Source organism: Opisthocomus hoazin, chromosome 13 (assembly GCF_030867145.1).
Source record: "Opisthocomus hoazin isolate bOpiHoa1 chromosome 13, bOpiHoa1.hap1, whole genome shotgun sequence".
Taxonomy (NCBI): Eukaryota; Metazoa; Chordata; class Aves; order Opisthocomiformes; family Opisthocomidae; genus Opisthocomus; species Opisthocomus hoazin.
The window spans coordinates 16203865-16216351 of NC_134426.1; the positions used below are offsets into that span (position 1 = coordinate 16203865).

General features: G+C 41.1%; 1 protein-coding gene across 2 annotated transcripts in view; it reads right to left on the bottom strand.

Annotated features, from left to right (window-relative positions):
• Positions 1-12037, bottom strand: part of CCDC60 (coiled-coil domain containing 60) — a 64826-nt gene extending 52789 nt beyond the window's left edge. For both annotated transcript variants that reach the window (XM_075434470.1, XM_075434468.1), the window contains exon 1: positions 11301-12037. In XM_075434470.1, the coding sequence (XP_075290585.1) occupies positions 11301-11750 (450 nt within the window). In that variant the 5' untranslated portion in view covers positions 11751-12037. The remainder of the gene's footprint in view (positions 1-11300) is intronic.
• Between the last annotated feature and the right edge of the window lie 450 nt (positions 12038-12487).

Below are 12487 nucleotides of genomic sequence, written 5' to 3' on the forward strand. Positions count from 1 at the left end.
TGCACTTGACCACTGTGAACCAACGGTGGTCACACCATTCTTTACCAGCCAGCCAACGAACCTGCCAATATCATTACACCTGCAAGGAAGTATGAGCCCTAAGAGTCACCAGTGACAAGACTTCCAGACCTTTACTGCTTCCTATTCCCCTGTATTCAAAGCATGTGTCTGGGAGTAGGTTATGTGACAGGAGAGGAACAGTGCTGCTGGGCTCTCAGGGGTGATTTTTAGTGGGGAATGTTTTCCATGTAGGCTCCACAAGGTAATGCTCACTACCTGCAGTATTGTGTCACAGCCTTGCTGACATACCCAACACAGCCAGTTGGCAGACACCAGATCAAGACAACCAGTAGCACCTGGCAGTTGGGTCAGGCAGTACCACAAATATACAATGTATCAGTCTAGTCATGGGGGAATTCAAGGCATGAACCATATATGTAAGTCTTATTCTAAAACTGTCAGACATGACAGGTTTGACCTTCTGCCATTGGAAAAACATAATGTTTGTCCTTTACTTTTATGCCGTAGTTATGAGATACCTTCATTTATTCTTAAAAATAAATAGCTCCCCAAACAGCAGGGCAAACAATTAGCTATGAGGACCATTTGTTATCTAATAAAGCTGTAAGTCTTCCTCTGTCTGAACTGGGAACTAACAGATTCAAGAGGTACAAGCAGTTAAGGAAAAGAATGACTTTGAGGGGAGATGGAGGAATCAACTGAAACAGAGCAGAGTTCAAAAACACAGGGTTCCTGAAGCACAGAGAGGCAAATGCTGACACACAGTGGGACCAAATGATGCCCCTTAGAAATCCTGGACAAATCAGGATCCTCAGTATGGAAGAGAAATGTGTCTGATCACCGGGAACCACTGGTTGTACCTGCAGGACAGAAATGAAGCACTGAGGCCAAAACTATTCAAGTAAACACATTTCAGACTGAAGTACTGCAGTCCAAGGACTTCTCTAACAGATGAGGAATGACATGAGTTCACCCTCCCACAACTGCCACAGGCAGTAGCTCAAGGCCAAAGACATAGCAGAGTAGGCTCATAGCCACTAGGATTGGATTGGCCAGAGGCTTAAGTGGGGTTCTGTAATTTACTGTAAACCTAACTTTAATCGCAGCATAGAAAATATTACGAATAACCCTAGCAGTTTTACAGTCTGTTAATTTCAAACATACGTATTGCCTGATGTAATACAACTAGAATTTGTGTTTTACAAGTAAGAAAACTTACTAAAAAGTCAGTCATTCTTAAAAAGGGAAGATTTGTTATGGATGCTGTATATGAATAAGCAATTACAAATTTAAATTTGTCACAACAGCTTTATGAAGCATCTTTAACCCTTAAATGAAATTGTGTTGATATGTATGCAGTCAAATGCTTGCAGACCAAAATCTAGCAGTGTTTCGCTTGAACTGTGCCATACTCCATGATTACTCCACTGAGGTTGATAGAGAGGCATATGAAGTATCTGAGTGTTTCATACCAATAAGGACTGTGGAATCTGTCTTTGTACCCATTAGATTAGTAAAGAGGACACATAAACCTTTTAGCTGTAAGTCATTGAGGAATTAAGTTAAAACTTCCCTCTTAATACACCAGAAAAACAGGTTCCAGGCTACAATATCCCAAACAATGTCACAGCCTAGTTTTCACAAACAACACAAAGTAACTTCTTTTTCAAAATGAACAGAATCCAAAGTAACATTATACCTCCATTCCCCATACCCTGCTTTAGAGCGCTTAATGCAAAGAGTGACAGTTATATAGCTGCCTAATTAACTTGACTATTGTCCCCTAAAAATACTCTATCTTAGCTCTCCTTCTGTGCAAATAGCATAACGTTAATTTAATGGAAAGGTCACATTATACTACAAGAAATGTAGTGACATTCCATTATGTCCTCCTCTCCCTGCTTACAGTCCTCCCCCCTATTGCTGTGGTGCATTCAACACTTTTTCTATAGGCATTTCATGAATAATGAGAAGCTACTATAGCCATGGAAAATGCGGCCTTCCACTGCTTTCAATTTGAGACACATCATTCTACAGTCTCAAGGAAAGTGAAACACCAATAATCTGATTTTACAAAAATGGTTTTTCCTCTGCAAGTCAGACTCAAGCTTTAATTATTATGCTTTTCCCCCCCTCACTGCTGAATGCCTTCATTCACTGTGCCTGCACAGGGAAATATTCCAATTTAAGGACAGGTTCTTGCATTCACATCAACCTACCCCAAAAGTGTTAGTTTCTTTATGGGAAGGATGATTCCTCCTTTGCCATGCAGTGTTTGGGGGGAATTAGCAAGGTGTGCTAGCTAAACTTCAACTTGCTTAAATTGCTGTCTGCTCACTTAAGTTCACCTCTCCTTTTTCAACTGGATACATTATTCTTCATCACTTTCTACCCTGAACTCTCAGGCAGTATTGCTCTGCTGTGTTGACCGTAGTTAACCAGGGATGGCTGATATGGCCTCTACATTCAGCCTGCAAAGTGCTTTTGGCATCGTCTAGGGTAAAACTGATATATAAATATAATATCCTTCCTAGAAACAAGCACAACTCAACCTATTTACAAATCTAGTCTTGCATTTCTACATCAGTTCTGATTTTTTTTCCCCCCTCATGTGAATAAAAAAAAATTTCTCCATTGTTCATGTTCCCCTGCCCCTGACTAAATACCTACCACTTCCTATAAGTGAAAAACAAGAGAGGTTTTCAAGTTCCACAGACACAAAAGAGCTTGGCTTTCCCACCTGAAACATTTTCTCACACTTCTGGTACGCATACATTCATTCCTGACACAACTCCACTGAACATGACATTAGAGAATTCCTCCAGTGCCTGCTAAGATCAGCATTAACGTTCTTTTGTGCTATTAGAGTGACACAAAGGAACCAGAAACTCACCCATGAATTACAAAGACTGTTAACCCTACTGTCCAGTGCAAGTTCTAAACTGATCACACCCATAACCAGTAACAACCATTTAGTTCTTACACAGCACTTCTAATCAAATCTCAACATGTTTTTTTGCCCATTCTCTTCCAAAAGTAACCATTTGACGAAGTGTTTCCAGTTATCAAAAGTAATTTTAAACTGACACACTGCAGCTAGGGGAGCACCAGGTTCTTCAAATACAAGGACTTGCCTATTTCTTTCATTAAGTAACCTACAGACTATTTGTACGCACTATTTAAGAGAAGTAGACACTAAACCTGTTAAAAATCTAATGTTTTAAATGTTCACTGTAAAGTGTAACCTTTGTCATGCACTTCTCTCCTGCCCCAGGCACGATATTGCAGATCAGTTCCCAAATCCAGGTGAGCAACGCAACTCACTGTAATGACAACTCAAGCTGTAATCACAGAAGTGTAATGCACCATGACTGCACCAGCAGCCTGACATTTGGCAAGTTTACTAAAACCTTAATAACAATGCGTTACTACATTTGATATGCTTCCCTTAATTCATTACAGAAGCAGCCTTTAGGAACAGAAACTGAACTTTTGAAACTGATCAGACTATTCTGAACTCAATAGCACGGCAATTGTGTGGACCTTACTTGTTAGCTGCTGTTCCAGAGATATGTCAAACTAATCTCATGATCATAAAGTCACAAAACATAACATTTTCACGTAGTTAGGCTCAGGTCAGGACTACCATCTAACATTTAATACTCATGTTAGAGAGTAAAACTATCACACTGAACCAAATAGAAACAGTTCAATCTTTATAAAAATAGAGTTCCATAAGCATGTGCCCTGCCTCTAGTCTCATGTATATTACCATTTGTTCAATGTTCTAAAAGGCAAAGCAAGAACACCTGCAGGAAAAACCAAGAGTTCAGGATCAGAAAGTTCTTCACTATAATACCAAGTTTACATGCATTTAACTAAGATATGCATATGCAATTAGCTAATTCACTTGTCTAAGTCACTTTCTCCAAAGGTACAACCGAGGTAATGATCGTCAGTCTCACAAGGCCATGAAGAAAAACATGTCAAAAAAACCTCTCAGTACATGAGTGCTTAAATGTTATGATTAACAGTAATAAACCCAACTATTTCAGCACCGAAGGACTGCTGCTGTTCTAAAATAGCCAAGGATTTCTAACAGACACATGACTACAGTGGCAGAGTAAATCACAAATAAGAATAAAAAATGAAATTCAGAAATTCTGCATCACCAACAGCTTCACTATGCCTGCTAAATAGTCTCAAATACTTGGTTGGCAATGTTGATATCCTTGTTAGAATTACTGCAATATGACGTAATATTTCCCTGTTTCTTCCACAGACATGTACAAATACTACTTGTAGTTCCTTAAAAATGGTGTGACTGACATTTTTCAACTTTTTCATAAGGGCTTGTAAATTAAACCTAAGTTAAAAGTAATATATTTATGATTCAAGCTAACAAAGGGGAATGAGCTTAATTAATAAAACCAACAGTAGCCAGTGTACAGTCTAACAGCCTAATCTACTGTAACATACATCGAAAGGAGGCAGAAAACTATCTGCTATTGCAATTGATGCATGTATCCAAATTTGAGCTTTCCCTTTTATGTCATTTGCTCTGTTCCATTCCTGTCTATGACAACACCATTATCTATCACCTCATTTCAGTTTCTGTTTATGCTTCCTTCCACTCCTCCTTTTAGTACCACTCTCACATAACGCAACTGCTCCAGGCCACTAGTTCAGTCACCTAAAGCTATACCCTTTTCTGTTATTCCATAGCCTAATTATTCACAGTCTGCTTATTCACCACTTTCTAATGTGCCCACAAACCTTATGCATTCAGGCTTACTAACATTTAATAACGTGCACATAAAACCAGCAATATAATCGTATATTATCATTACATTGCAAATGTCTGGTGGGTCAATGCCTCCTTGGATGGGTGAGAAGAAAGTCATATGAGAGTGATGCATGCCATTAGACTGTTCATTTCCAAACATCCTCCGAGTTTGTCTTCTGTAAGAAGAAATGCATCTGTTACTATTTTTAAAGAGGAAAAATACTGTAGCATTATGCTTGCTAACATAGTTAAAGGCTACAGCAGACAGTTAAATACTTGAGCAACTCATTCTATTCACTGGAAATCAACATTATCCATAAAACATGTACAATCTGAGTTTCACTTGCTTGTCCCTACAGTGACCCTGGTGAAAGCTGAAAGTGTACATCAGCCTTCGTCACGAGAAATGAAGCAAAGACGTAACCTCAGATGGATAACATGCATGAATTCTGCCCTGCCTAATGATTACCATACTGAGAGCTTGCACACTTAAGTTCTCAACAGAGGTTATGAAGCTTCTAGGAAAAGTCATTGGTATAATAGAATCATAGGATTATTAAGGTTGGAAAAGATCTCTAAGATCATCAGGTCCAACCATCCACCCAACACCACCATGCTTACTAAACCATATCCCGAAGTGCCACATCTACACGCTTTTTGAACTCCTCCAGGGATGGTGACTCCACCACTGCCCTGGGCAGCCTGTTCCAATGCCTGACCACTCTCAGTAAAGACATTTTTCCTGACATCCAATCTAAACCTCCCCTGGTGCAACCTGAAGCCATTTCCTGGTTTATTGTATCTGGTTAAGACCAAAGGAGAAAAAAAAACACAACACAACAACAAAACCCCCAGAACAACCTTTTACCTATCAAAAACAACAAAAGGAAACCAGAGAAGGTTAGCCAAAGAAAAACTATCTGCAAAATCCACCTTTGTTAATGAGGTACAAGACATCTCCATGGAAACCTAAGTCAGGCATACCTGTATACCCATTGTATGGTAGCCTTTCAAATGGAAGCATCACACACTGGTGACAAAGCTGTTCTGACACACAGCCAGGTCTCTCACAGGCATACAACACTGCACCCTTTCACTTCCCTAACAAGCAGCAGACTCCTTCTTACTATGTGACACTATGAAGTTTGAAATTGTAATCAGTGTCACTGTGCCTGCACCTGCTTTTTGTGTGTTTGTTTTAACATGCTCTGCACTTAACATCTGTTTTGGCAATAGCAAGGTGCTAAACTGTAGTCAACTGATAAAGGGCAGTTTTCCAACTACTGACTTTTCTTACACAACCTATTTCCTTCTCTTCTGTCCTGGAGCATTTCTAGCATGTAGGCTTATCACCAGCTGAAAACTGTTGTGACTTCAGAAAGCAAAAAAAAGCCAAAAAAAAAGGAAAAAAATGTATTCGAAAATTAGAACTTTCCCATTAACTGCATTGCACTCAGGAAATTTTGTTCATGATCTGCAACAGATAACCAAGATCATGCAAGCCATGACACATTCTATAATAGCTATTGCAATGGAAGGGTAAAGACAAACCAGGTTTTGCAGATGCTTTCAGTTTTCACAGTGATTTTCATATGAGGGGCATGCGCTGCAGTCATAGCTTCAAAAAAGAAAAAAAGAACTTCAGCATAAGTTTGTGTTTCTCACCTTCATTCCCAATTTTTCCATCAGAAACACACAAGGACAAACAAGATAAATTTAGATCACTGGAGAAGCTGAATGCATGACTCTCACTGCTACAATCTCTTCTGTATCCTCCCTGTTTCTTGCTTGTTCCCTTCATTCTGCCCACACCACCAGCCCTTACAAACACTGCAATTCCTGAGCTGACAGACTGTCATGACATGATGAGCATGGCAAAATAGTACAAGCAGGGAAAAAAAACCCCCAACCTTAAATCAAATACGAATTAACCCTTGCAAACACAGCACATCTCAAAATTCTCACTTTTATGATGCCCATGTGCATTTTTAATTGTTAGAGAGATACTCAAATGTTTGCCAATAAAGACTTTGAGACCGCCTCTAGCAAGCAGTGGAAAGATCTGTAAGAGTCCAATTTTACCAGCCAACAATGAACTAAAATTCCCCAAGAGATACTTGAATCTGAACATCTCTATCAAAGCTTTGGCACTTCTGAATAACAGCCATCACAGTGATAACTTAACCTTATATTCTACCTCATATAGCTAATACACAAAAAAATACGCTAGAAAGTACCAGTATTTTGTAATTTTCACCTTCAAAGCCAGTTGAATAGTTAACAGAAAGAAATATTGTGCTATCCTCTTTCTCAATAGCATTTTGTTGAAATTTCACATTCTTCAAAGAGGATTTCTCAAGGTATTTCTGAAGCTTCTTCTAAACCTGTAATAAAGTGTTTTGTTTTTTTTAAATGACTCTGACATAGCACTTCTTAGATGCAGCTGTGAGACCAGGGGTGTTCAATGAGTATACATTGGTTACCCAGTTCAGAAAGAATTAGCAATGTCAGCACACCAGTGTACTCTGGCTTGACCAGTTTCTCCATTTTGGAGACACTAGCAAGACAACCCACCACTAATGTTTTCCTGCTTTTCCCAGAGCAATGAGGAATTATGACTGACCTTTGCATTCTCTGCATTATAAGTTCTGCCTTGAAATACCTGGTTTTACTGTTCTGGAAAACAAGATTTTAAACTGGAATCCCTGACAGCTCTTTAACTGCAACAATAACAAATAGCAGTGTAATTTCTCTTGAAAGAAATTGCTCCGTTTTCCTCTCCAGTTTCCGGTTTAAAACCTTTCATTGCTGATGCCGTTGTCAATCTTATCTAGTGACCTATTTAGCTAAAGCACAGAAGTACAGGACAGAATTTTATGGCAAGTAAAGAGCAGGCTTTGACACTAATAATACTCAAGATTTTGTGGACTTTGATTGCTTTTAGGGCTTGGTCAGAAAGGCCACCTTTCTTCCATGTAAGAAGTCAACAAGCCACCTCAGAGGTTTTGCAAATGAATTTGTCATAGCAATTAAGGGAAAGAAGCTATATAAACACAATAAAAGGTGACTAACTTCACCATGCACTGTTACATCAAGCAATAAGAAGAGAGAGCTTTAACACACCGCTCTGAATACTTAGGAAATCAAAGATACTGTCTAGATAGCTACATCCTTTGACTTTCAATGAATCAGTGCTGTCTGCAACGTGCACCTAACCTTTGAGAGGGGAAAAAACACTCAAACCAAAGTAATTTCCAGTTAGCTGTAGCAGAAGCTCAAAGGGCTCTACCTCACAGTATGAGTATGGACTGGTACTAACGCAATGCAGAACCAGGCAGCCCTGTAGGGAGACTCCTTCCCCACTCCCCCAAGAAGTTTTGAAAAGGCAAGAGCCCAAAATCCACTGGGGAGATGCTTGGTGTAGCTGCTTAGGTCAAAATACACGGCCCATTCAACTTCCCAGGATTCTTTTAGTAAAGACAGCGGCAGAGAGCAGACAGCACATGTAGAAAGCCACCACATACAAAGCACACCCAAAAACCCCAAGAGACTGTTGGGGATAAAAGTTGGGATAACTGGCAATCTAAAACTGTAAGGGTCACAAAATCCACATCATTGTGAAAGCTGGCCACTTAATTATGCTTGGATAACAGTGTACAGGATGGGTAAAAGAAGCCTTCACGTCATGGGTTTTGGGGGGGGTGACTTGGAGGGTGGTGGTGTTTGGTTGTTTTTTTAAACACAAATGCTACACTTCCTGAGCTTCCCCCATCCCTAGACCATATTGCTAGTAGTTTGGAAGGGGCTTATTTTGTTCCAGCGGGTTGGAATGCAATTTTTCCACTGCATTGACTCAGCTTTACTCAGTGTTTTCACTGCAAGACAGATACCACATTCTGTGTGTGACTACAGAACAGAAATTTCCAATGCAACAGTTTGAACATTCAAATACCAGCTCCACATTTTCACATACCAAATTTACTTTATAAAGATACAAAAAGCATTCATGAACATACAGCTTTTCTGAACACATCTGTTGCCATCAAGTATATTAAAAAGCATTCTAAACATGCAATTATTACATATAATACCCTATGCCCATATCATTCTGTATAACCATCCCAACATACTTCCACAAAAGGTTTTAGCTCTTAAAAATCTATTTTTTATTATTATCTGTTTAGAAAGTGGCATTTACCAGCAGATACTAGCATACTAAGGTCCTGTTGAATTCAGAGGGCTTTTATCATAACCTTGTTGTTTACAAATTTTACTGTCACTCATCATTGCAAAGCATCAGCTGTACTTGTGGCTGAAGAAAACGCTAACTCAGAAGGCAGAGATGAGTGCCAATGCATTAATCAGAGATCATTATTTTTACTACCAGGAATGTTATGCTCTCAAACACCTATAATTAGACATATCCAGTATCCACAGTCTTCTTGGTTATTCAAAATACTATGGGGACTGCTAGGTGCAAGTTGCAATGGGATAAATAACCCATGTAAAGCAAAAATACAGGTAATACAAAGTATTTTTTAGGATTAGGCTCTAGACCATTTCTGTTCTAATATCCCTGAAAAATGTGTAAATAGATGTCTGCAGAGCACGCTGGCAGCTTAAATAGTGAGAGTTAGTGTGTGAGCAGCATGAAATCCCTGGGCCTTCCCCAGTTTGTGGGGATGGAGGGAAGCAGAGGATAGGTCAGATTCATTGCCAGGAAATACTTTATTTAGTTTTTCAACTTAGTAACCATTATCTTATAGGAAAAGGAAAAAAGAAAAAAGTTAATCTGAGAATTTCAAGACTATGTACCACTTTTAGCCACTTTCTCCACCAAAAGGAACAGCAGTTGTGACTACATCCCCTCTGACAGCTTCATGAAGCTAAAGGATAAACCACAACCACACGTTTAGTGACCTACATATAGCTATTTTCTATATAAATATATACATAAAAATATATATATTTTCTATAGAAATTGTGTACTTAATTTGGTCAAGTTAAGTAGCTGAGTTCCAACTGGGTTTCAGGGCACTCTTAAAGATCAAATCCTGACATCACTTTTCAATACCAAAACAACCACCACCACCAATTAACCAACATCTTCAGGATTATCAGAATTTTAAAGAGTATATCTGCAGTTGAAAAATCTTTAAAAAGCAACTTCTAATACTTGGAAGGAAAGATGTTTTAGAAGCTCAGGCTTAAAACAAGAACACTGGCAACATTTGCCAGATGTTGACTAGTTTACAGAAATAAACCTCTGAGTGAAGACAGCCAGCAAGACGCTCCTTTAGGTAGCATGCAAAAATAAAGCGAATGCCACCCATTGTCTACTTAGAGCTTAAAACACTTGATCCAAAACTTTCGGCTCTGAATGCAACACACACAATCAGAGCAGAAAATTAAGTAGTGGGTGGACAGAATCTTTTCTGCCTACCTTAAATAATAACCACACTGCTTCTGCTGCAGCTGTCAGAGACTATCCCTTGGGCACTCCGTTAGAAAGCACATAGCGAAGCATAGGCTCAAAGTCACAGAGACTGATGTTACAGATAGCAGGCTGGAGAGACTTCATTCTGTTTCCACAAGGAAAACTGCTCTCTGCACAAAACAGCACAGAAAACCCAGAGAGCTTCAGATCTCCTCATGTGAGCCAACACCACTGAAGAAAAGAAAACAAATGGCAGAACACAGCAAGCTCATCTCAAGCATCAGTGACTGAGTTCTTGTCCCTGTGGTTTAATGATTCAAGCTTGACTTAAAAGCAACTTGAGACAGGTCAAGACCCACAAAGTTAGTGGGAAAGCAGCACTAAGGAGACCAGGAGACAATACCCACACAATCAAACTATCACAGGCACTCCTGGTTAATCCCCTCACACCTTCCCGAAACCCAAATACAGGTGCAAAGTAAAATGCAAAATAATTAATCCACTATCACCAAAGCCATCCCTACCTATGTAAGTCATATTATGAACACTTTACTTTTTACACCATTCTTATGCTCAACTTTTGAACTTTTTACTCACTTTTTACCCACTCAGCTGCCACCATTTATCATTCCTGCTTTTTAACCCCTCCTTTAACCATGCCCTCAAATTCCCCTCCTTCCATTTTCAAGGCTTGTTACCTTTCCCCAAGCATCTTCCCTTAAGTACACATTATCCCATGTTCTCCTTTTCATTCATTAGCCTGCTATTGCCTCCGCTTCATTTTAAGCGCTCTCATTAAGAACTGTAAAGATCAAAGGCCAGTTCCCAAATCACAATGTACACACCAAAGCAGTCCCACTTCATGTACAAATGCTCTGTACCATCATGAAATATTATATCAGATTGTGATTATTCACAGGAAGGCATGGAATATGGTTTCAAACATTTGTTTAAACAGAATAATCCCTTTCCCTGGAAACAGGGGCTTGCAATTGACTTCAAAGAACAGCTTCTCTGCTTCTCTATTTAAAGCAGAACCAGGAAAGCCAGGCCTACCTGTGCAAGCTGCCCCAAAGAGTGGAGGGTGAGTTCCTTCGGGTCCGTGTAGAGAATCTCTCCAAGCTCCTGATAAGGCTTCCCAGCGGGAGTGAAGTGTCCCTGAGTGAACTGCTTTTGCCTCCTGTAGTAGTTTTCCCAAAACACTTGTTCTCTTGGAGGTTCACTGCTTCTGTAAACTGTTCTGCTTCTGGCCAAGACCTTTCCTTCCTTCTGAGCAAAGCCAGGCAAAGCCTGAATGCACACAAAATCTCGAGGATTCAGCACTTCAGTGGCTGCCAGCACCTTGTTTCTGTTGCTCCGAGACAGGTTTGGTGCCACAGGGATCTCAAACCTCAGGCTCTTCAGTATTTTTGGTGCCCCACGTGCCTCGGGTCTGCTGCTCCCACCTTTATTTGCTGCTGCAGGTTTCTCAGCCCACCAGTTTTTAGATTTCTCTGATACTGGCATTGTTCCGGAATGGGAACCTTGTTGTTTTCACTCCCAAAGTTATTAAAACCTCTAGTTTCCCAGTCACGAAAAAAGCACACCTGCTGCCCAAACCCTGAAGCAAGACTTTTTAATTTTCTAAAGGGTGGCCCAGCAGAAGGCTCTGCCGCTAACCAACGCACCACGAGGCCTCATTCCCCTCAAACAACAGATACAAATCCCGAGGTGCCGGGACACCTCAAACCTCACCAGTCTCCTGGGGAACCCCCAGAGCCAGCGCGCCTCCCCCTGAAGGACTGCCTTACCAATAAAACTACCTTTACAACGATTTTTAACACCACCACAACCTCCACCGCCGCACGCCGTGGCACTCCCAGACTCTACGGACCCCCTTAAGATCCCCCTCCACCTCCTTCCTCAAAGCACGGGATGGGGGGGGGGGGGGGGGGCAGCACCGACCGCTCTCCTCAGCCGCGGCGCCTGCGCGGCAGCGAGCGGCCCGCGGCCGCCTCACGCGGTTGCCCGGGAAACCCCGGGGCGGGGCGGGGCGGGGCGGGGCGGGGGGCGGATCACGGACTCCCAGCATGGCAGGGGCTGGCAGGGACCTCTGTGGGTCACCCAGCCCAACCCCCTGCTGAAGCAGGGTCACCCAGAGCAGGCTGCACAGCACCGCGTCCAGGCGGGGCTTGAATACCTCCAGAGAAGGAGACTCCACAGCCTCCCTGGGCAGCCTGGGTCAGGGCTCTGTCACCCTCAGA